The sequence below is a fragment of the Mizuhopecten yessoensis genome, unplaced genomic scaffold (assembly GCF_002113885.1).
Source record: "Mizuhopecten yessoensis strain PY_sf001 unplaced genomic scaffold, ASM211388v2 scaffold8449, whole genome shotgun sequence".
NCBI lineage: Eukaryota > Metazoa > Mollusca > Bivalvia > Pectinida > Pectinidae > Mizuhopecten > Mizuhopecten yessoensis.
The window spans coordinates 237,159-263,165 of record NW_018407553.1 but is presented as its reverse complement, the minus strand read 5'-3'; the positions used below and the strand labels follow the sequence as shown (position 1 = coordinate 263,165).

Below are 26,007 nucleotides of genomic sequence, written 5' to 3'. Positions count from 1 at the left end.
ACCTTCTAATAGAAATCACCTCTATTGACAGGACATACGACTAACAGTCAAACCTTCTTATAGAAATCACCTCTATTGACAGGAAATACAACTAACAGTCAAACCTTCTCATAGAAATCACCTCCATTGACAGGACAAACAACTAACAGTCAAACCTTCCTATAGAAATCACCTCTATTGACAGGACATACAACTAACAGTCAAACATTCTTATAGAAATCACCTCTATTGACAGGACATATGACTAACAGTCAAACCTTCTAATAGAAATCACCTCTATTGACAGGACATACGACTAGCAGTCAAACCTTCTCATAGAAATCACCTCTAATGACAGGACATACAACTAACAATCAAACCTTCTTATAGAAATCACCTCTATTGACAGGACATACAACTAACAGTCAAACCTTCTCATAGAAATCACCTCTATTGACAGGACATACGACTAGCAGTCAAACCTTCTCATAGAAATCACCTCTATTAACAGACCACTTGTAGTGCTCACATTGCAGTGATTTCATTGTAAACTAAACCTGTATTAGGAGACCACATTTTGGACTTCCCAGGGGTGGTCTCTTAATACAGGTTTGACTGTATCCCAGCATTAAGATCTTGGTCTGTATTCATGAAACTATTCTAATGTTAAAACTCAGATTCTGTGTTCAATATCTTGTTCTGTGAATAATTGATAAAGAAATCATATTTTGTCAATGAGATGCTAATTTTGAGAGACTTACAGCCTAAAACTGTTATCATTGCTTATGATTGCTTATGATTTAAGCGACATATACAGTTACATCACAACATACTCAAGCATCACCAATAAGTGGGGTTTTAAAGTTTATATTGCCGACGAGTTTCCCCTCTGCAGTTGAGGTTTCATTTTACAATGTTTTTTCAGGGTTCACTTTGATATTGTGATGTAATGGACAATGACCCCGACATTGGCTCTATTACCTTACTTTAATCAATGATTTAAGCAAGTTACATGAAAGTTGGCTTGAGCACAGAATCCATGCTTGAGCATGTGAATGGTTTCATGAATAAGGGCCCTGATGCTTTTAAAGGGTCTGTTACTTGTAGTCTTAATGGATACAAATTAAAAACTAATACTCTGACTGATAGGTAAGCAAACTGATAAATATCTAAGCTTATATATACAGCGGTGTTACAATATCCTATGACATGTATAGACTGTAACTCGACCGAGCTAAGCACCTGTTACTTGTACATACAAAGCCAGTCAATGAGGAACATCGTCTTTACTGTAGTAATATTGATCTCAACAGAAATTTCTTACAAGAATACTGTATGATCAGCACTATTTTTCTTAGGTGGTTTAGCTAACAGAATGTTCATTTAAAATAGAACGAAACAAATAATTTTTCATAATGCCATTTCTTTTTCCCATTCCCATTTACTTATACATACTGTTTTTTAGGAAAATATACAATAATTTTATAACCTCAAATTAGGTCTTAAGTTAAAATGAAATTGGAATTCTGATGTTAAGCATACTTCCACTGAGTAGGTAATCGCAATCCTCACCTTGCACTCAACGACACTCTCGTCCTGTTCACATGTTTCGTATATTGCATCAACAGCCCGTTGTAGATTGTCAAACAGGAACTTCCAGTATCGAGCTCGAAGGTCTGGTTTTCGTAATCCGCTGTCAGATTTTGGCGACTTGAGTAATTCTTGCTGGGATTTCTGCATGAGAGCATAATCATCGGCAGCCTTCCTCTTCGGAGGTGTGACATTTCGGTGTCGATTCTGATCCTTCAGGGGATGTTTTCGTGCCCCCATTCTACCCATGTGTATGGCTTGCTGGCCTGTGAAGTAAGAAATTCTGCATTAATTAAACTTGTAACTTCTATATGTACTTGATTTTACACAATGTTCTTGTGGTGGACAACAGCTTGCATACATTAAAGTTAACAATTGTCATACTAGGAAATTTTTTCTGAAATTTTGATCGGTTTTTATCCCATTGTTCCTGATTATATGTTATATAAATCACTGGAAGGACTCAGCAACATGTGTTGATCCAGATACATTGTATCACTAACAATGGTACTGTAACAGGCATCTCATTTCCAACACAGTTTTACACTTAAAGGGACATTAAGACACAATTTCTTTTATAAACTCTGTCAATGTTTGGATACAATCTCCAGTGCAGTGAAGTCACTGTATTGATCTTTTTGAAAAACGATTTCTGCTGCTGCTATGGTCAAATAACACCACATACCTATATTGCTGTACTGTTGGTTGACCGATTACATCAAATGATCTCACTTGTTAATAACACAATGATCAATGGCTTATAGCAACAGCTATGTAGTATCCCACTGTCTGATTGAAACAAACTCTCAGAATTGTTATGATTTATTTGAGAATAGTAATTAAGTTTTGAAGGGAGATAACTCTAACACAATTTACAAGGTATAACAGTGTAAGGTAGAATAAAACACTAAAAACTGCTAAATGAATTGAATATCTATGTATTTTAAAGTGCCTCAGACCAGCTTACTATAAGACACTATACCACGATCAAATACCATTTGATAATAAAGAATAATATCAAATTTTGATTTATAAACATAAACATTACAACACGAACAGAGAAAAACACCAGTCAATATCTACACGAACAGAGAAAAACACCAGTCAATTTGATCAGGGATCTATCTACACGAACAGAGAAAAACCCCAGCCAATTGGATCAGGGATCTACCTACACGAACAGAGAAAAACACCGGTCAATATCTACACGAACAGAGAAAAACACCAGCCAATTGGATCAGGGATCTATCTACACGAACAGAGAAAAACACCGGTCAATATCTACATGAACAGAGAAAAACACTAGTCAATTTGATCAGGGATCTATCTACACGAACAGAGAAAAAAAACAGTCAATATCTACACGAACAGAGAAAAACACCAGTCAATATCTACACAAACAGAGAAAAACACCAGTCAATATCTACACGAACAGAGAAAAACACCAGTCAATTTGATCAAGGATCTATCAACACGAACAGAGAAAACCACAGGTCAATATCTACATGAACAGAGAAAAACACCAGTCAATTTGATCAGGGATCTATCTACACGAACAGAGAAAAACACCAGTCAATATCTACACGAACAGAGGAAAACACCAGTCAATATCTACACGAACAGAGAAAAAACACCAGTCAATTTGATCAGGGATCTATTTACACGAGCAGAGAAAAACACAAGTCAATTTGATCAGGGATCTATCTACATGAACAGAGAAAAACACTAGTCAATTTGATCAGGGATTTATATATATGAACAAAGAAAAACACCAGTTGATATCTTCACGAACAGAGAAAAACACCAGCCAATTGGATCAGGGATCTATCTACATGAACAGAGAAAAACACCAGTCAATTTGATCAGGGTTTTAACTACATGAACAGAGAAAAACACCAGTCAATTTGATCAGGGATCTATCTACATGAACAGAGAAAAATACCTGTCAATTTGATCAGGGATTTATCTATATGAACAAAGAAAAACACCAGTTGATATCTTCACGAACAGAGAAAAACACAAGTCAATTTGATCAGGGATCTATATATCTACATGAACAGAGAAAAACACCAGTCAATTTGATCAGGGATCTATCTACATGAACAGAGAAAAACACATGTCAATTTGATCAGGGATCTATCTACATTAACAGAGAAAAACACCAGTCAATTTGATCAGGTATCTATCTACATGAACAGAGAATATTTATAAACCGTGTAGTTTTGTTGTAAACAATACAAAATCTACTACCCTATCTGTAAGCTCTACATGAACAGAGAATATTTATAATCTACTACCCTATCTGTAAGCTCTACATGAACATAGAATATTTATAATCTACTACCCTATCTGTAAGCTTTACATGAACAGAGAATATTTATAATCTACTACCCTATCTGTAAGCTTTACATGAACAGAGAATATTTATAATCTACTACCCTATCTGTAAGCCTTGGCATGGACGTCTAAATGCTCCCTTTTAGGTAGCCAACACATCCATAGACTCAATAAAACCTGAAATCAATATGATTTGAAGTTAAGGTGAAAAAATGAGGACCTCCTTTAGGTTGCATAAATCAAAATTGTGTCATGCCAACATTAAACATTCCATGATAACTACTACCAATGTAACCAGAAACAGCTGTGTTTACACTCGCACACTAGACAAGTGGGCTCTGAAAGACACCACACTAGACAAGTAGGCTCCAAAAGACACCATACTAGACAAGTAGGCTCCAAAAGACACCACACTAGACAAGTAGGCTCAAAAAGACTCCACACTAGACAAGTAGGCTCCAAAAGATACTACACTAGACAAGTAGGCTCCAAAAGATACCACACTAGACAAGTAGGGTCCAAAAGACACCACACTAGACAAGTAGGCTCCAAAAGACACCACTAGACAAGTAGGCTCCAAAAGACACCACTAGACAAGTACGCTCCAAAAGATACCACACTAGATAAGTATATAGGCTCCAAAAGACACCACACTAGACAAGTAGGCTCCAAAAGACACCACACTAGACAAGTAGGCTCCAAAAGACCTCACACTAGACAAGTGGGCTCCAAAAGACACCACACTAGACAAGTAGGCTCCAACAGATACCACACTAGACAAGTAGGCTCCAAAAGACCTCACACTAGACAAGAAGGTGCCAAAAGACACCACACTAGACAAGTAGGCTCCAAAAGACACCACACTTAACAAGTAGGCTCCAAAAGATACCACACTAGATAAGTAGGCTCCAAAAGACACCACACTAGACAAGTAGGCTCCAAAAGACACCACACTAGACAACTAGGCTCCAAAAGACCTCACACTAGACAACTGGGCTCCAAAAGACACCACACTAGACAAGTAGGCTCCAAAACACACCACACTAGACAAGTAGGCTCCAAAAGACACCACACTAGACAAGTAGGCTCAAAAAGACTCCACACTAGACAAGTAGGCTCCAAAAGATACTACACTAGACAAGTAGGCTCCAAAAGATACCACACTAGACAAGTAGGGTCCAAAAGACACCACACTAGACAAGTAGGCTCCAAAAGACACCACACTAGACAAGTAGGCTCCAAAAGACACCACTCTTTACTGTCAAACATTAGACAAGTAGGCTCCAAAAGACACCACACTTTACTGTCAAACACGGTAGACAAGTAGGCTCCAAAAGACACCACACTTTACTGTCAAACAATGTAGACAAGTAGGCTCCAAAAGGCACTATCAACTTGCACCTCCTGTCAATTTCAATACTCCATTCAAACTTATATGTATTTTACCAGTCAGACTGAATTCCCAGCTACACAGTTTACACCACACTTGTCTTGTACACTCTGTCTTCTGATTCCTGTGCCGTGATTATTGCACCGTCTTCCCACATGATCTGTTATAGGCCACCATTCACGTCAGAAACAGTTTTAAAGCACTTGGTAAGTTTCAGTAACAGGGGACTTAGATTAATTACGAAACACTTTCTGAAACAAATGCTGAAGGGATGTATTGATTTGATTATAGCTATATTTAGGGAACACATGAATATAACCAAAGAGAAAGTTTGAACCGGGACTAAATCCAAATCCTTACCGATCATGTGACCTGATGTTTACTCCATGAGAATACAGTGTGTATAACATACCATGGCTAGTTGTTTCTCACCTCAATGCTGGCCATGGGTGCTAAAATATTAATGGCAGGTAAGTTTAGGAGCATGGGATTAAAGATGCAGTCGTGACCTCGTTAAGAAAGCACACCTGGGTTGGTGAAATTGATTGAGGGACAATCAGATATTGATTATAGCAGGAAGGTAATGAACACACAGCACTGTTTACCTGGTGATAAGTACAGAAAGATAGGTAAGTACAGAAACATAGGTATTAAGGCTACTCGTCAAATATAATAGTGCATTAACAATATATCAAGCTAGGATATTGTAATAATATCTCTGATATATAATTACTGACAATTGTATTTGTTATATCTTTTATGTTTGCAATATAAACCATAGAAATTTTACATCTTTGTTATATAAATTAGCAGGTATATATAACAGGATATGGATGTCTGCTCCATTTACTATTGTCATTGAAATAAGAGATTTTAAAAATTTAGTTCAAATGCTTGCCATGAAATTCCAGACTTGTTTTCTGTTTCAGAATTTTTATATTCCGAAAGCTGTCCAGTCAATTTTGAGGATTAAGACACTTTCTACCATCAAAATATCTTTGTACACCAATATATTAGATGGAAACGCTATCTGCTGATACAGTGACCAAATTCAATCTAACTGAATTCAACTTGAGAGTGGAATAAAGAGACCTTCATGTCTCTGCGGGAGGGAAAATGGCCAATTACAAGGTATGTTGTTTGAGGAAAATAATGTGTCTAAATAGCGGCATCCCACTTGTCACTTACCTGTGCCCTTGTTACGGTAAATACGGTATCTATAATAGAACTCCATTTTCCCACTAGTTATCAGAAACACAATTTCATTTTTTGTCTGAAACATTTAAAAACATCATTTTAAATTGAAAGTGAGACCGAAGCTTCACCAGAAATTAACTTGCAACATTTCACAGCCAGACAGACAGACAGACGAGTCCATCTGCCCCTGATAATAGTTAAGCCAGACACACGTATTGGCAATCAATATGGAAGATTCTGTTCTTAAGAAATTCTTGTAAGGAAAAAATATCTTCTAAGGCATGTCATCCTCTTTGAGTGAAAATAATGTGTGAATCCTTTGACATTGTGGCATGATTATGAAATTTCTTGCTAATTACAAACCTACAATATGTCCCGAGTCTTCATAATACTCTCTCCCTATATAAACATATAAGTACAAAAATATACGGAAACTTGTCTTATTTCCTCGACATTGGTGTCAAGAGTGCAGCTTTCATCAGGAAAATTGATAATTTGTAAAACTGATTAATCTGTAAGTGTTGTTGATCCAGTCGAGAAAGTTTTGCTGACGCTGACGTCAGACAAGAAGGATTTCCTGACTTTAAGGATTCCTGTCCCACTGCACTGAGAATTTTCATACATCAGTGACCTCCCCTTAGCTTCTGCTTAGCTATAACTGTTACAGTAGCAGTTTGGCCAGGGCACTTCGGCTGGCCAAGTAGCTCAATCAGTTACAGGAAAAGTGAAATAATTGTAAGTCCACGGTTCGAATACCGGTCTAGCTCCGCTCAATTTTTACACTCGGAACACTATTTATTGTTGGTCATATTTTTTTTTATTTTATCTTCATTTTTTCTCCAAAAATCCTGAAAGGTACAGTTTTCTTTTCAGAAATGTTTAACAAAAAGTATAGTCATGCTAGAAAACAACAGTTACTTTATTACAGTCTTTGGCAGTGGTACGAGGATCCTTAATTTAGTTCTTCAATGGATTCATCGTGCTCTAGCTATAGAAAACACAATATCAAAAGCCTTTCCCCTGTAAACATAAATTGTTATATATGCATGGTATCTATGAACATTTATATAAATTCCCAAACAAAACATTTCACTTGCCTCACACTGAATCCGAAGACCTCACATCATTTCCATAGAAAAGGAGATTTCTAAATGTTACACCACATCCGCATAGTGTTGCATTGTCAACATAGCCACATATTAAGTTTATGATTCTGACCAGTCTGTACTAAACTTCCAATGTAATAACAGCCATAGCTGTAAGCCTGTACTACGCTGTACAATCGAGAATGCTGTACTTCAACATGACAGACTCGTGCGAACCACTAATCCATATAAATTTCCTGTAAGGGACAGTGTGGTGCATAACTGAAGATTTTACACGGTTGTAGTGTGTGTGTACGTGGGTTGAAGCAAATGTACAAACAGTTTGTCATTCAAAGACAGCACTCGTGTATTGCAGATATATTTTTTTTTCCAGCATCATTTGGCTGTTGTGTAAGTTACGTACAGTAATCAATATTTGGCGAGGGGTTTTGGCCATGAATCCCGAGTGTTAGGGCAATAACAGACGGTCCCAAGTAATTATCTAGTCCATTACAGTTGGAGTACATGGACCCCATCATAAAATCTGATAATATGCTGACATTACGGATACAGATAGTCCGATACTGGTACTTAGTGGTCCACCGAGAATATTCATGACTTATTAGGAACACAGCATGACCAGTGCAGACATAGTGTGTGACGTCATAACGACATAGAACAATACAGTACTGACCACTTCTACCACTGACCACTTCTACCACTGACCACTGACCACTTCTACCACTGACCACTACTACCACTGACCACTGACCACACGTTACTGGCCTTAAAATAAGGGACAATAGAGAGCCTAGTTCTCACACACTTTGACTTTGACACCCAACCGTCAAAAGTTTGTTTAGGACAAACAATGGCAACACATTGAATGCATCCATATTTTACTTTTTCTCAAAATATGCCAACCAAACTTGCCTCATTGGTTTAATCGTTGGTCTTTATCTCATACAGACAAGCATGCATCCAATATCCTTTTAATACTTTATTTATTTTTTCAAAGTTGCCAAGACAGTGCCTAGATAGGAAATCACATTTATATACTGCTATAATTTCTGATGATTGAGAATTATCACAACAGATATTTTGATCCATTTCATTCATGTTTGCTTATGTGTGGTGTGTTTCAAATAAATTTAATCATAACTGAATTCCACAACATTCATGCGGGGGAAAAAATGGAAAAAAGGAGCCCAATATATGTCTAGAAAAATTGTTTGCATCAAAACGATGAACATGTTTTTGCCTCTAAAATGAAATTTCAATATGAAAACACTCGGACACGGTCAATAAATAGGCCAATCATATCTTCCAGTTCAGGAAACAATTGGTTCTGCCCACTTTTGTATCAGGGGAATCACACAACACACTAATAGTGGACTAGAGGATAGGTATTCTATAGTGGACTAGAGGAGAGGTATTCTATAGTGGACTATAGAGGAGAGGTATTTTATAGTGGACTAGAGGAGAGGTATTATATAGTGGACTAGAGGAGAGGTATTCTATAGTGGACTAGAGGAGAGGTATTCTATAGCAAAAATTGGTTAATGGAATAGAAAGTCCGACTCTGGACTCTGTATCTATAAATAGTTAATGGGGACACAAACAGATCAATAACACACGTTAATGGCCTACTTTTATTTCATACTGAGTTTAATTCCTCCGTTTTTATCACGGAGGACCAGTGTTGGGTGACACAACAGTCTCCCTCTGTTCGAGGAGTTGAGAAGAGATCCTATTGAGATAGATCTAAACTTGTTATACAACACTTAAAAACATTTCATTACTTATCGTCACGTTTCTTGTAATAGTACATGGGTAAGAGGGAAAACTTTTCAGGAAGTGCTCAGGTTTGTACAAAGGTTAAGTCTGATAACAAATGGAATTTAAAGAAACCATAACAAAGATGTGCAAACAAAATTACTGTCCATAAACATGCTTCTTGTTAATGAATCAAAAGACCTCCAGCCAAGACCTGTAACCCCTCCTCCAGCAGCCCCAGACAAGAGCTGTATCCCCTCCTCCAGCAGCCCAAGACAAGAGCTGTATCCCCCCCTCCAGCAGCCCCAGCCAAGAGCTGTTTCCCCTCCTCCAGCAGCCCCAGACAAGGGCTGTATCCTCCAGCAGCCCCAGCCAAGAGCTGTATCCCCTCCTTCAGCAGCCCAAGACAAGAGCTGTATCCCCCCCTCCAGCAGCCCCAGCCAAGAGCTGTTTCCCCTCCTCCAGCAGCCCCAGCCAAGAGCTGTATCCCCTCCTTCAGCAGCCCAAGACAAGAGCTGTATCCCCCCCTCCAGCAGCCCCAGACAAGAGCTGTTTCCCCTCCTCCAGCAGCCCCAGCCAAGAGCTGGATCCCCTCCTCCAGCAGCCCCAGCCAAAAGCTGTATCCCCTCCTCCAGCAGCCCCGGCCAAGAGCTGTATCCCCTCCCCCAGCAGCCCCAGCCAAGAGCTGTATCCCCTCCTTCAGCAGCCCAAGACAAGAGCTGTATCCCCCCCTCCAGCAGCCCCAGACAAGAGCTGTAACCCCTCCTCCAGCAGCCCCAGACAAGAGATGTATCCCTTCCTCCAGCAGCCCCAGCCAAGAGCTGGATCCCCTCCTCCAGCAGCCCCAAACAAGAGCTGTATCCCCTCCTCCAGCAGCCACAGACAATAACTGTATCCCCTCCTCCAGCAGCCCCAGCCACGGGCTGTATCCCCTCCTTCAGCAGCCCAAGACAAGAGCTGTATCCCCCCCTCCAGCAGCCCCAGCCAAGAGCTGTATCCCCTCCTCCAGCAGCCCCAGACAAGAGTTGTATCCCCTCCTCTAGCAGCCCCAGCCAAGAGCTGTATCCCCTCCTCCAGCAGCCCCTTTACAACCATTTTTACAGCAGCCCCTTCACAAACATTTTTACAGCAACCCCTTCACAACCATTTTTACAGCAGCCCCTTTACAACCATTTTTAATAAGTTATACATATCAAGGTTTTTTTAGCAATTTTCTTTACATGATTTAANAGCAGCCACAGCCAAGAGCTGTATCCCCTCCTCCAGCAGCCCCTTTACAACCATTTTTACAGCAGCCCCTTCACAAACATTTTTACAGCAACCCCTTCACAACCATTTTTACAGCAGCCCCTTTACAACCATTTTTAATAAGTTATACATATCAAGGTTTTTTTAGCAATTTTCTTTACATGATTTAACAATTAAGAACAATCTTTATACAAGTGATATTGACAGTAATGCCATAAACCATTTGTTCGCTGTAGTCATTTTAGCCTCATTCGCTTCATTACATTATTGTGTTGATACAATGTACAATTTTTCTATTAGATGATTCAGGATTGATGCTCATTCTTCAAAAAAAAAATCATTGTATTTACATCAAAATCCTCCTGTTCTGAAGTGACGTGTAATAATCAACTTCATTTTCTAAAGGAATAAATGAGTTTTAATGAGCACACTCATAAATTCCTGAAGAAGTTTCTTATTCGACTCGATAAAAGTGTTCTTAGTATGAAGACCAGTAGAAGTGTACTCCCATCTTATATTTACCACAGCCAAAGGCAGACTTCAATAAATAATTCAATCTTTGAATCTGTATTCAAATGTAGAGTGCAATGATCTGTATTTTGATGTAAATTTTGACTGCAATATTATTGATTTCCTCCCTACAAAGATGAAACAGACAAACCTTAAAACCAAGCACATATACACAGCTATCCCTGAAAATCATTGCCCGGATGCAGGTATACATTTCCTACTCTAAAACACTGTATAGAAGAATCTCTATTTTCTTAACACAGTGGAATTAAATTTGTAACTATATTTTGCATCTTTTTTAAGTAAACATTTCTTATCCTGGAAAGCAGGCTTCCAACAAGGACAGGGCCCCTACCAGCAATCGGTAAGCCCCTATATATGTACATTGCAGCAAATACAAAGAGTGAAGATAGTTTCACAATACAAAATTAACATGAAATTAATTGAAATTAAACCAATTCCTGAAAAATGGTGATAACAAAATTAAACTCTCAAAATTCATCTTACTTTTCCAATCAGTCTCAAAATGACACAAACATATCTTAAGACCCTTATGCTGGTTGACTAAATATTTGACAATGTATTTTTATTATTTTATATGCATAGTTTTCAAATGTCTCCTCTCATGTATATTATAGCATAAAATTAAAATTAATCTCACATAACGGTAGATCTACCAGTTAGAGAACACCGAGTGATACTATCTATGTATAATCTATGTATGTCATCAAAATAATATTTGTTGCAGTACAATTCAGACACAACTTCTAAAAACACTTCTTTGTGGTTAATACAGATTGCATAACTGCATTAATTCTTTTTGGTTGTAAAAATGCATCAATTTGTGCCACATATACATGTTCTAATGTTAATAGAGTTACCTCCCCTCAAACTTTTCCTCTGACAATCTCCCAACACATACAGACACCAAATGTGCAGATCAATTTTAGACTATTCATTATTGATCAGTAAACAGAAAAAGAATGTTGCTGTCTGCAGAAGACTCGGTGCAAGTTACTTCTTTTGATTATATGCAAAGGGATACAGGAGGGTCAGATGTTTGTTTTCAAACTTCACAAGTGCCATGAAGCATGGATCAGAAATGGCCTGTTTCATGAGCCGATACCAAATGTCACATGCGAAGACACAGCTTGTCAAAACCTTTCCAGCAAGTCAACTTGGTCTGGGACTGCTTCAAGATTTTTCATATAAGCAATAGTATGCATATTGAGCATGCTATACAGAATCAGTATAAGGCAAATCAACTTTGTCAGGAACTTCAAGATGTTTCTTTTTATAAAAGTATGACTATAGAACTGGATACCAAAACAAAAGGAAAGGTATGGAATAGGAAACTTTACACACACGGCAGAATGGGCCCTGTCTAACTTAGTTTCTAAATTACATAATCTGAAAACAGCAGATGTACCAACAAACTCCTAACTCAATCCACGCACTTGTTTAATTTGTCGACCGGCAATAAACACATCTTCAATATTGTCCAACTCTGTATGTGTATAGATAAAAAATAGATACCGTATATTCCAGATATGATTTGAACCAGTCGTCTGTAACAGACAAGGGGACGAATTGTCCCATTAATTGAGGATGGTGTTTCAAGTTGATGAATTGAATTTCAATTGACATTTACCATCCTTATCCTCAGAAATTCTTTATCTTCAACAATTCTTCCAAAATTGCCGACCCCAAAATAAAAACAGTCAGAAAAAACCCACAAAAGTAACAGTTACATAAATCTGGTACAAATGTATTTCTTTCTCTTACCTGCAGGAAGATTTGCCCCAGCCCTGTTCTCTTGTTCGACAGGAACATTATAAATGACAAGATTCCGTGCGGTCCTGCCTTCCTCCTGGACAATCTTACGCACCCGATCATAACTGTTCATCCTATTGTAATGGCCCTGTGAACAAAAACAGAAGATAACACATGTACATAGCAGTGAAATTTGTGATCTCATGTCATTTCTGTAGGACGAATATTAAACACATTCAGATCACTGGTCCTAATTCTTTTCTGCATAGGTGCTTAAAATAAACAAACTTCCAATATTAAACAAGAAATAACCTATACATCTTTCCTAAATCCGAGTGTCCCTGCAGCTTATATAAGTAACATGTGTATAAGAAAACCTGAAGAAACTAGAATGTCTTAACATCATATTTACATTACATGTATATACACACAAATTATACATACATACGAGAATTTACCTGTCTTCACCAAGGCTACTAGCCTTTAAATCATCAAACTTTGACTGTTGATCAGCTGTTGCATGCATATACATGACAATTAAATGAAAACCCAAAGCACCGCTGTATAATATTTTTATTCCTGACATTTTACATAGGTTAGCTAGTCACATAAAGAGCCTGAAAAAAGCATACCTACATCTGAAAGAGAAATTTAATTGAGCTGTAACTAAATCATACAGGGTATCTTATTTTCCGCTCCAATGCCCTCACACATAAAAACATACATATATAGGTGATTATATTGTAAACTACAAAGTTATTTTAATCATGTAAATGTAGATATTATTGCTGAGTTTGTAGCACATTGGTGTCCACTGTAAGTGTAATAGAGACCAATACACAAATACACACTGACAGTAGTCGGTTTACAAGGGAAGATGGGGTAGGGGTAAGTCAAACATCAGATCAACAACCTGCCAATGGCTGATCATCATAAGCACTACTATAGTGTATATGCCAAATTACACTATCCATAACATCACATATATACATTCTTAAGTAAGTGTTGTCTTTGGCACATTATGTAGGAATTAAGAAAACTTTGCGCAAGTTCCATGATTTTCCTACAACTTTAACCTGTGTACCAGTTATGTATAAACAACACAGGTTGTTTAAGGTAGAGTTCCAGAGCTCTGTGTTGGATCGATATATCCCCAATCTTGAGAAACTGTTCAGCAATTTGTTGGATACCAAACTGACCTCGTTCAATCCCATGACATCTTTATTACAGAGATCGGAGCTTACCCACTCTACATGTACTACCAGATATATACTATGCCAATACTTTCCTATAGCATTGCTGGGAATCCGTGCAAAATGTTCTAACTCCCAAAAAGCCTATCTTGTCTTTGTTTACACAGGAAACAATGTTTCAAGGCTGGTTTACAAAAGAAAGTGGTGGGACTCTCTACCTAAATGCACAGCCATTCACTAGTTTGCTAATGGTGTAGAGCTATAGACATGCCATGTATGTATACAGTTCAGATAATTTTCTCCTGTCTAACATGACTTACCTGCCAACTTCCAAATCATTATCAGAGAACTTTTACATCAGTAATAACTTAACAATGGTATACATAGGTAACAGGATATACGTACATACATACATTGTTTTAAGCTCTCACCTGCCAACCAAGTCGGTTGTTAAATGATGTAATATATAAAGAACAGTTTATCAGGGAAGACTACTTAAGAATTCCATTATATGCAAATGATGCACAATGACCTTCACAACATGCCTGGTATGTGTAACACCCTAGTAACCAGACCAAGACTACACACACACACGGTACACATGTGTAAGGACACATACAGTACATATATATGTGTAGGAACATTAAACTGGAATGGTAAATCTATACAATACTGGTGTTTTAGGGGTCTATATATAGAGACACAGTTTGGTACATAAATTATGGTATACATGTTACATTTATCAATTATGGATTTTTGTTGTGAAGTGTATATTTGGTTATATGGACCTGAGAAAGTAGTATTTAACGAGACGAAGTTGAGGTCAATCTACGAAATATTCACTGAATTAAACGTATATAAGTCTTATCTTAGATATAAAGTTATGATGATTTTTTTAATCATAAAACCAGATAGAACATATGAAAATTGTCAGGATTAGAGTAGTGCATTGAGTGGAGATCATTGTGATGTTACAACTGGAGTGACTTTCTGAAGATTATTTAGACCAGCTAACAGTAACACTGAGTAAGTATCACAAATCAACCAACTATTTGTACACGTATAACTGGTGTTTTGCGAGTCTTTAGGAGTAACAGGTTGCCCGTTACTATACTATATAACATCTCCATCCCCTCAGCTAATATACTGCTGTTTACGTTTTAAGGCCAATGACATCAATTCTTATCTTCTTCACTGAAACAAGATCCAACAGAATCCAATGATAAGATTAAAGCTCAAGTTAACTACCCACTTATAAGTTGATCTATGACAAGCACAACCTAACAGGTCAAAGTTCCTACAGTCACATAAACAAGAGGTAAAGAGGGCCTGTATACTGCACCTGTCCATGTATAAACCTACTGACAGTAAAAGATTTGCCAGAAAACGTTCATTTGGCACATATTTTTTGTTGTGGATTTCTTCAGTTGCATTTCTTTTTTTTCATTTCTACACAGATATATAACTATCATATACAGTTTCAGAGACTTTACAATACAGCTGACCCAGCCCCCATGACCTTGAATGAAGGTTAAGGTCATTTAATTGAACAAACATGAGAGCCTTACACTCCAGGAAGTTAGTCAGAGAACATAATATTATGACTCTTTAGGCCTTATGGATTGTTGTTTTTAAAGAAGATGCTTTCTATTTTAAATAAAACTGCTGTGATTGCTGACAGACAACTGATGGTAGACGGATGCTGTACCATTATATACCTCACAGGTACTAGCTACAAAACAGTTCACTAGGAGATGTCATCCGACATGTAGATACCTCTGAGGCACATTTTGTCTTATAAAACTGTTTCAGTTATGTCCAGAAATCCGCCCAGTTCTCCATACAATGGGATAGCTAGGATACCAATGTCTGTATCCTTGTGTGTCCATTCCTGCTTTAGATGGGTATGTGTTGTTGATGAGTTTACCATGACAATATGTAAAACACATGTAGAGTGTGAGGAGGTGGTTCTATCTTCAATCACATGTAGGTTTGATTTACTTATTGTGTGAAAACCTGTATCTTATGTGTACATATTATATATCTGATCATGAGCAATCCCTTTCGTAACACGTGTCTATTACGCAGATAGTGAAATTCCTATAACTTTTATCTGTTCACCTTCACCTTAGCCTGTAAACACTGTCAAGCACATGTAGTCTATATAGTTTGTACACACTAAGTATTTTAACATAAATATGACACAAGCAACCTTACCTTGCAGTGGTTCTGCTTGTCTTTAGCACAGAGCCATGAGGTAAGCTCCTATCCTGCTAAACTTGCAGTACATATGTGTGAGTGGGTAATGGGGATAAACATATGATATCTGGCTAATACTGGATATTTGCCAGTCTGAAACAATCATGTGAGGAGTTTTATCACCAAGCCTTTACCCCTGTACACCTGTATGTGGAGGGCCAAGTATTAGGGAAAGTAGCATCACATATACACACACATGTATATACCTGATTGGGGAAGTGAGACTTAGGAAGGGGGTACTATCAATATACACATGTACTGTGGTACAAAGTAGGTCTTCATATACACACACCTGTACTGAAGTAGTGAGGCTAGTGATGGGACACACCATGTAATTACACACCTGTACTGAAGTAGTGAGGCTAGGGATGGGGCACACCATGAACACACCTGTACTGAGGGAGTGAGGCTAGTGATGGGACACACCATTCAATTACACACCTGTACTGAAGTAGTGAGGCCAGTGATGGGACACGCCATGAACACACACCTGTATCGTGGTTGTGAGGCTAAAAATGGGGACACAACATGTTACAAACACCCATACTGAGGTAGTGAGGCTAGTGATGGGACACACCATGAACACACCTGTATGGTGGTTGTGAGGCTAAAAATGGGGACACAACATGTTACATACACCCTTACTGAGGTAGTGAGGCTAGGGATGGGAGACACTCTATGTGATGGGACACACCATGATCACACCTGTATCGTGGTTGTGAGGCTAAAAATGGGGACACAACATGTTACAAACACCCATACTGAGGTAGTGAGGCTAGTGATGGGACACACCATGCAATTACACACCTAGCTGTACTGAAGTAGTGAGGCTAGTGATGGGACACACCATGAACACACCTGTACTGTAGTAGTGAGGATAGGGATGGGACACACCATGGAAATACACACCTGTACTGGAGTAGAGAGGATGGTTATGGGACACACCATGGAAATACACACCTGTACTGAAGGAGTGAGGCTAGTGAGTGGACACACCATGTAATAACACACCTGTACTGTAGTGGTGAGGATAGTGGTGGGACACACCATGAAAACACAACTGCACTTATGGTGTAAGGCTAAAAATGAGGCTAGTGATGGAAGACACCATGCAATTACACACCTAGCCTCACTACGTTAGTTCAGGTGTGTTCATGGAGTATCCCTCCCTAGTCTCACTGCCTAAGTACAGGGGTTTATGCATATAGTGTAGCCCATCACTAGCCCCACTACTTCAGTAGAGGGGTTTATGCATAGAGTGTCCCCATCATCCCTAACCTCACTACCTCAGTACTGGTGTGTAAGTACAAATGGTATGTCCCTATTTTTAGCCTTACACCATAAGTGCAGTTGTGTGTTCATGGTGTATCGCGTCACTAGCCTCACTACACCATCCCTAGCGTCACTATTTCAGAACAGGGGTTTATGCATATAGTGTACCCCATCCTTAGCCCCACTACTTCAGTAGAGGGGTTTATGCATATAGTGTACCCCATCCTTAGCCCCACTACTTCAGTACAGCTAGGTGCGTAATTGCATGGTGTGTACCATCACTAGTCTCACTACCTCAGTACAGGTTTGTTCATGGTGTGTCCTATCGCTAGCCTCACTACGTGAGGTTTATGCATAGTGTCCCCCCATCCCTAGCCTCTCTACTTCAGTACAGGTGTGTTTATGGTGTATCCCGTCACTACTGCCTAAGTACAGGGGGTTATGCATAGAGTGTCCCCCATCCCTAGCCTGACTACTTCAGTAAAGGGATTCATGCATAGAGTGTCCCCATCCTTAGTCTCACTACTTCAGTACTGGTGTACTTCAGTACAGGGGGTTATGCATAGAGTGTCCCCCATCCCTAGCCTGACTACTTCAGTTCAGAGGCTTATGCATAGTGTCCCCCCATCCCTAGCCTCACAACTTAAGTACAGGAGTTTATGCATAGAGTGTCCCCCATCCCTAGCCTCACAACTTAAGTACAGGAGTTTATACATAGTGTGTCCCCCATCCCTACCCTCACAACTTAAGTACAGGAGTTTATGCATAGAGTGTCCCCATCTCTAGCCTCACTACTTTCGTTCTGGTGTGTAATTGCATGCTGTGTCCCATCACTATCGTCACTACTACAGTACAGCTAGGTGCGTAATTGCATGGTGTCTTCCATCACTAGCCTCACTCCTTCAGTACAGGTGTGTACTTCAGTACAGGGGGTTATGCATAGAGTGTCCCCATCTCTAGCCTCACTACTTTAGTACAGGGGTTTATGCATATAGTGTAGCCCATCACTAGCCCCACTACTTCAGTAGAGGGGTTTATGCATATAGTGTAGCCCATCACTAGCCCCACTACCTCAGTACAGGTAGTGAGGCTAGTGACGGGATACACCATGAACACACAACTGCACTTATGTTGTAAGGCTAAAAATAGGGACATACCATGTGTACTTACACACCAGTACTGAGGTAGTGAGGCTATTAAAGGGATACACCATGCAATTACACACCTGTACTGAAGTAGTGAGGCTATAGTGATGGGACACACACCTGCACCGATGTTGTGAGGCTAAAAATGGGGACACACCACAGGTAAAGATAAGATCCCAAATTTAGCCGCCTCTTACGATCATGCAATAGGGGCAGCAGGTACAATTCTTACGCCCTACCTGCAGGATTTAAATGATCTGGACTGTGACCACCCCCATCCCCGGTACTGAGGTAGTGAGGCTTGGGATGGGGACACTCTATACATGAACCCCTGTACTGATTTAGTCAGACTGGGGATGGGGGACACTCTATGCATGAATCCCTTTACTGAAGTAGTCAGGCTAGGGATGGGGGACACTCTATACATAAACCCCTGTACTGAAGTAATGAGGATAGGGATGGGGAACACTCTATTATGCACAAACCCCTGTACTAGACACTACGCATACACCCCTGTTCTGAAGTAGTCAGGCTAGGGATGGGGGGACACTATGCATAAACCCCTGTACTGAAGTAGTCGGGTTAGGGATGGGGGACACTCTATTATGCATAAACCCCTGTTCTGAAGTTCTGAGGCTAGGGATGGGGGACACTCTATGCATAAACCCCTGTACTGAGGTAGTGAGGCTAGGGATGGGGACACTCTATGCATAAACCCCTGTACTTTAGTAGTGAGGCTAGGGATGGGGGACACTATGTTTTAACTTCGGTACTGAGGTAGTGAGGTTAGGGATGATGGGGACACTCTATGCATAAACCCCTGTTCTGAAATAGTGACGCTAGGGATGGGGACACTCTATGCATAAACCCCTGTACTAAAGTAGTGAGGCTAGGGATGGGGGACACACTATGTATAAACTCCTGTACTGAGGTAGAGGGGCCAGGAATGAGAGACATTATATGTATAAACACATGTACTGAAGTAGTCAGGCTAGGGATGGGGGGACACTATGCATAAACCTCTGAACTGAAGTAGTCAGGTTAGTGATGGGGGACACTCTATTATGCATAAACCCCTGTTCTGAAGTAATGAGGCTAGGGATGGGGGACACTCTATGCATAAACCCCTGTACTTAGGTAGTGAGGCTATGGATGGGGACACTCTATGCATAAACCCCTGTACCTAGGTAGTGAGGCTAGGGATGGGGACACTCTATGCATAAACCCCTGTACTGAAGTTGTGAGGCTAAGGATGGGGACACTCTATGCATAAACCCCTGTACTGAAGTAGAGAGGCTAGGGATGGGGACACTCTATGCATAAACCCCTGTACTTAGGCAGTGAGACTAGGGATGGGGACACTCTATGCATAAACCCCTGTACTGAAGTAGTGAGACTAAGGATGGGGACACTCTATGCATAAACCCCTGTACTTAGGTAGTGAGGCTAGAGATGGGGACACTCTATGCATAAACCCCTGTACTGAAGTAGTGAGGCCTAGGGATGGGGACACTGTGTTTTAACTTCGGTACTGAGGTAGTGAGGTTAGGGATGATGGGGACACTGAGTGTCCCTATCCCTAGCCTCACTATTTCAGAATTGGGGTTTATGCATAGAGTGACTCTATGCATAAACCCCTGTTCTGAAATAGTGAGGCTAGGGATGGGGACACTCTATGCATAAACTCCTGTACTTAAGTTGTGAGGCTAGGGATGGGGGACACACTATGTATAAACCCCTGTACTAAAGTAGTGAGGCTAGGGATGGGGGACACACTATGTATAAACTCCTGTACTGAGGTAGAGGGGCCAGGAATGAGAAACATTATATGTATAAACCCATGTACTGAAGTAGTGAGGATAGGGATGGGGGACACTCTATGCATAAACCCCTGTACTGAAGTAGTGGGGCTAGGGATGGGCTACACTATATGCATAAACCCCTGTACTGAAGTAGTGGGGCTAAGGATGGGGTACACTATATATATAAACCCCTGTACTGAAGTAGTGGGGCTAAGGATGGGGTACACTATATGCATAAACCCATGTAGTGTATGAGATATTGAGGCTAGGGATGAGAGACACTCAATTTCCACACATGTACGAGGTAGTGAGGCCTAGGGATGGGAGACACTAAATGTCCACACCTGTACAAGGTAGTGAGGCTAGGGATGAGATACAGTCCATTTCCACACCTGTATGAGATAATGAGGCTAGGGATGGGAGACACTCCATTTCCACACATGTACGAGGTAGTGAGGTCTAGGAATGGGAGACACTCTATTTCCACACCTGTACGAGGTAGTGAGGCTAAGGATGAGATACAGTCCATTTCCACACCTGTATGAGGTAGTGAGGCCTAGGGATGGGAGACACTCCATTTCTACACCTGTACGAGGTAGTGAGGCTAGGGATGGGAGACACTCCATTTCCACACCTATATGAGGTAGTGAAGCTAGGGATGGGAGACACTCCATTTCTACACCTGTATGAGGTAGTAAGGCTAGGGATGGGAGACCCTCCATTTCCACACCTGTATGAGGTAGTAAGGCTAGGGATGGGAGACCCTCCATTTCCACACCTGTACGAGGTAGTGAGGCTAGGGATGGGAGACTCTCCATTTCCACACCTGTATGAGGTAGTGAAGCTAGGGATGGGAGACCCTCCATTTCCCCACCTGTACGAGGTAGTGAGGCTAGGGATGGGAGACACTCCATTTCCACACCTGTACGAGGTAGTGAGGCCTAGGGATGAGATACAGTCCATTTCCACACCTGTATGAGATAATGAGGCTAGGAATGGGAGACACTAAATTTCCACACCTGTACGAGGTGGTGAGGCTAGGGATGGGAGACACTCCATTTCCACACCTGTACGAGGTAGTGAGGCTAGGGATGGGAGACACTAAATTTCCACACCTGTACGAGGTAGTGAGGCCTAGGGATGGGAGACACTTAATTTCCACACTGAGGAATGGGGCATAATTTTATCTGTTTTATTTTTTGAACAATTAATTTTATTGTTCAGTGTTGGGATAACTTAGACACAATTTTTTTCATTTTATTTTCATAAATGAACACTTCAGCTATCAAGAAAGTCAGAGTCATAGAAAGCAATTAAAGCTTAACATTAAGGGTACCAATTCAATTGCCAAACAAGTTAAAAATATACTAGTATCACTGTCACTATTGTAGCACTGTGAACTATTTGATTAAATATTTTTCAGAAGAAATATTATTTAAAAAACAAAAAAAGAGGTCACCTGAGTTATATCATAGGTACTGGTAGCTTTATTTTATTGTTTAGATGTGATGTGGAAATCAGCATGTAAACTAAGTGAAATACAACACTTGTTATGTCATCAAAGGATAAGAATTTGAAAATATTGGTTAATGTTCCCTTTGGGTCCCACCCTAGCCCCCTGGGATGGGGCAGGAATTTCAATTTTACAATGTAATACCCTCATCCACCAAAGATGATTCTGACCAAGTTTGAATAATTTTCTGCTGAATATGGATAAAATATACCAAAAAATGTTATTTCCCTATATAAACTATAGTAAACTTTACCCCCTCCCCAAGGGGGAACGGATGGCTCAGGGGTCCTGAAATTGACAATTTCAATAAAGCTCCTGATGATCTTTCTATCCATGCACTGAAATTGACTGTAGTACCTCTAAGAGAAAGATTTTTGTAATATTGGTAAATTTCCCCTTTGGGTCCCGCCCTGGCCCCTAGGGTTGGGGTAGGAATCCCAATTTTACATTTTAAAACCATCTTCCTCCAAGGATAATTCTCACCAAGTAAGAATAATTTCCTACAGAAAGTTGTCAAAATATACTGAAAAGTGTTGTTTCCCTATATAAACTATAGTAAACTTTACCCCCTCCAACAGGGAGGAGGGATGGCCCGGGAGGCCTGAAATTTACAATTTAAATAAAGCCCATGATGATCTTTCCATTCATGCAGAGTAAATGACTGTAGTACCTCTGAGTCTGGAGAAGAAGATTTTAATTTATATCTGCAAAACATGTTTTGTTTTTATTTACTACAAAGACCTTGAGTTGAAAAGGTCAATAATACAGATGTTATAGAACTCAGTAATAGTAGTCAGAGAAAGCCAAGATTTGTTTGATACATACGTAGGTAAATGTTATCTCAACACCCAAAACGACATTACGCTGCGATGCCGTCAAAAGTCTCACACTTAAGAAAACCCAGTGGAGGGAGATCTGCCACACTGGACTCCTTAATTAGAGGTTGCATTGGTAGCCCTGTGGATGCAGAGCGCTGGATTAACTTCCTAGGGTTCACCTCTGCAGTATGTATATTTATATTTTTAGGGACTTAGGTATAATTAAGGTGTAGTGTTAGGATGGGAGCTGGGGGGGGGGGGGGGGGGGGTCAGTTTCCTTAGGGTTAGATTAGTGTAGGTATAATTTAATAGGCCTATTATTCTGTGTTAAATGTTGTGAATATATATATGTTTTCTATAATAAACTGCATTAAATAGAATTTTATAATACTTGTTCTCTTTTGGAAAGACCAAGCAAGAAATTACACATCGAACCTGGGTTGACTGGTTACAGGGCGAGTCGGGGTGTTATATAGGTTATACCACAGGAGCCTAGAGTTCTGTCAATAATGAATAATAACAGTAATAGTGACAATACAAAAGTATACCTATAATATGCTTAACAAATATTTTTTAAGCATATTAGAGTGGGTTTTTTTTGTATTACTGTTATTGTTCATTATTGACAGAACTTCAGGCTCCTGTAGTAGTGCATGCCCCCCTCGCTCCTGTTACAAAACCAAAGCCGTAAAATGATGATGTCAAACTTGAAATTAGCATGAAGCAATGTGCAGATGATCAAATCAAAACTTAACCAACTCTGAAACTGGACTTCCAACAATACTCTATTATCACATCATATACTTTTTGTATCCATGAAGCACTTGTGACGCCATAGGTATATTACTTTCCATACAAAATAATGATTTATTCAAATCATATATATATATAATATGTATTGTGTTAATGTAGATGGTTTGCTTAGACTGTTCTTACTGAGTCATAATGCCAAGAAAAGGAATTACCAACCACGTGTGCGCTCATTCACTGACAGATAAATTGTAAACAAACCCTTGCAATATTGTCTTCGCATCGGTGAGCAGACAGGTCCAAACAGAACGATTATTTTCCGAGTTTGACATGAGTTTGCGTGACCAATGCACTTGATATTACAATTGAAATATTAAGAACTATATTAAGAATGGCATATATTAACTCATACATTCTTTTTTCGTCTCAGAGTATTTTTTTCACAGAAAACTTACACTTGTCTGCGAGTTGTTACGGCCACCTCGTGAATGATGAGATGAAGACCCAGGATTTCGGTGGTGAAAATTTTCTCCGTTTTCTGACCTCATTCTTCCTCCAACACCATGTCTCTTCCTTTTTGTTTCACTCATGGTGCTACTCAATCACCTGAGCACAAAAATTAAATCAATCACAATATAAACATTCTCTTATTGTACTAAAACCTCTTCGCTGTAATATATCAGTCGAGAATGCAAAGATTTTCAACTGCGGAGTGAAATATAGCTATCCCGCACTGGATTTACCGATATTTTTTATATAAAATCCCTGTAAAATAAAAATGATTTTGATAAAATTAACTTAATTAAAATATGAAACTACAAAATAGTTGTCAATTATTCAGAAATAATCTGCTTTTGTTAATTACAGATTTTTAGTTGAAGATGATTGATGGTAAATCCTAAAGGTGTTCCAATGTGCAATATTCCTCTTATCGGAAGTTATCGGACGCCATCATATATGACAAACGGTAGCAGACGATACCTTGTACTTTGGCTGGAATGTAGGGAATTTTATGAGATGTTACCGGGTATAGGCTTATATTTCATCTATGGCAATGGCGTAGCAAACATGTATGCTTACACTGAAATTTCCAAGAAGATTTAATTTTGATGATATATATTCTGTTTTTTCAAAGTAATGATTAGATCTAGATATAAAATAAAATCATAAAAGAAAAGAAAAGAAAAAAACGAACCGTCATCCGGAGGATAACTAATACGGGGCCCCCGCAGATGCTGGTATAGACTGGCCACCGTCTCTAGAATATAGAATTATTAAGAAAAAAAGTTTAACTCTAAAATGTTTTGATCACTTGGATGTCTAAGTTCTAAACTAAGGGGAGATAAGCTTGTAGTGAAATGCAGCTGAGAAATTCTTCATAAGAACTTAGGAGATGGAAGCCGGTCTAATGCTGGTAGTTTATACATCATTTAGTGACCTTTACATTATAGAGACAGAACTTCATCTTAGGGTCAGCTAACTGAAATGAGAACTCGTTCGAGATATTTTGGCTCTTTACAAAGGTGAAGTTTCATCAATATCCACACAAAATGTAAGTCGGTAGCGCGATGACAAGCAAAGGCAAATGTCAACAGTCGGACGGACGGACCACGTGCAGGCATTACGTAATACTTTTCTAAAGTGGTATTATTTTGAACTTTATTTTACGAAGGGGTCAGAATACAGGGGTAAAGACTCATTTGGGGATATGGGGTATGGGAGTAGAGCAACGGAGGGTGTTATCGACAGGGGGGTATTATCGACCCCCGGTTCTATTTATCTCGTTTTGGATCGATTACGAACCGTTTTTCAGACATTCGATGTTCTTACCTTTTTCGGAATCCCTCGGAACTGTTCCATTCAGACAACACCGGTTAAACAAATTTTCTGAACTTTTTTTTCCCAAAGAGAACATTCGATCCTGTTTTTAAACCTTCCTTACGGGCCCCGATAAGACATGTTTGGCACTTCGAATTTTATTAACATATTTTTTTCTGAAATATTTGCCACATAATGGTGTAATCCAACTTCACTCATGAAGCGTCTGCAACATTTGTCAGCGTATAATCTACATCCGGGGTATTGTTAAGGTCGGAAATAGGGTTGTCGATAACTGCCGCAATTTGAGGATCGGAGGTAGTTATCGACAGTATGTAAAAAAAATACCAATGAATTTTTGTTTTATCCATTAAAAGCATATTTTCATGAATGACGTGTACTTCAAAGTTGCCTGTATGATTTCAATATATATATATCGTGAATTGTGAAAGGTGAGAACATGTGCCCGACAACAATAGTAACGTGCTAAAGTCTATCCAGTAAACAAACATAACTTTACAAGCATAACTAAAATACTAAAAAAATCCAAAT

The 26,007-nt window shown here is 39.4% G+C and overlaps 1 protein-coding gene across 7 annotated transcripts in view; it reads right to left on the bottom strand.

Annotated features, from left to right (window-relative positions):
• LOC110455990 (S phase cyclin A-associated protein in the endoplasmic reticulum-like) overlaps positions 1–24,354 on the bottom strand; it is a 108,034-nt gene extending 83,680 nt beyond the window's left edge. For 3 of the 7 annotated variants that reach the window (XM_021506488.1, XM_021506490.1, XM_021506491.1), the window contains exons 1-3: positions 24,093–24,354; positions 12,898–13,033; positions 1,552–1,835 (exon numbers count right to left, since the gene is read on the bottom strand). In XM_021506488.1, coding sequence (XP_021362163.1) covers positions 1,552–1,835; positions 12,898–13,033; positions 24,093–24,227 — 555 coding nt within the window. In that variant the 5' untranslated portion in view covers positions 24,228–24,354. Of the gene's footprint in view, positions 1–1,551; positions 1,836–12,897; positions 13,034–13,343; positions 13,362–14,491; positions 14,620–15,854; positions 16,089–16,295; positions 16,875–24,092 lie in introns of those variants that run through there. The other 4 variants (XM_021506492.1, XM_021506494.1, XM_021506493.1 and 1 more) reach the window with 4 other exon arrangements.
• Between the last annotated feature and the right edge of the window lie 1,653 nt (positions 24,355–26,007).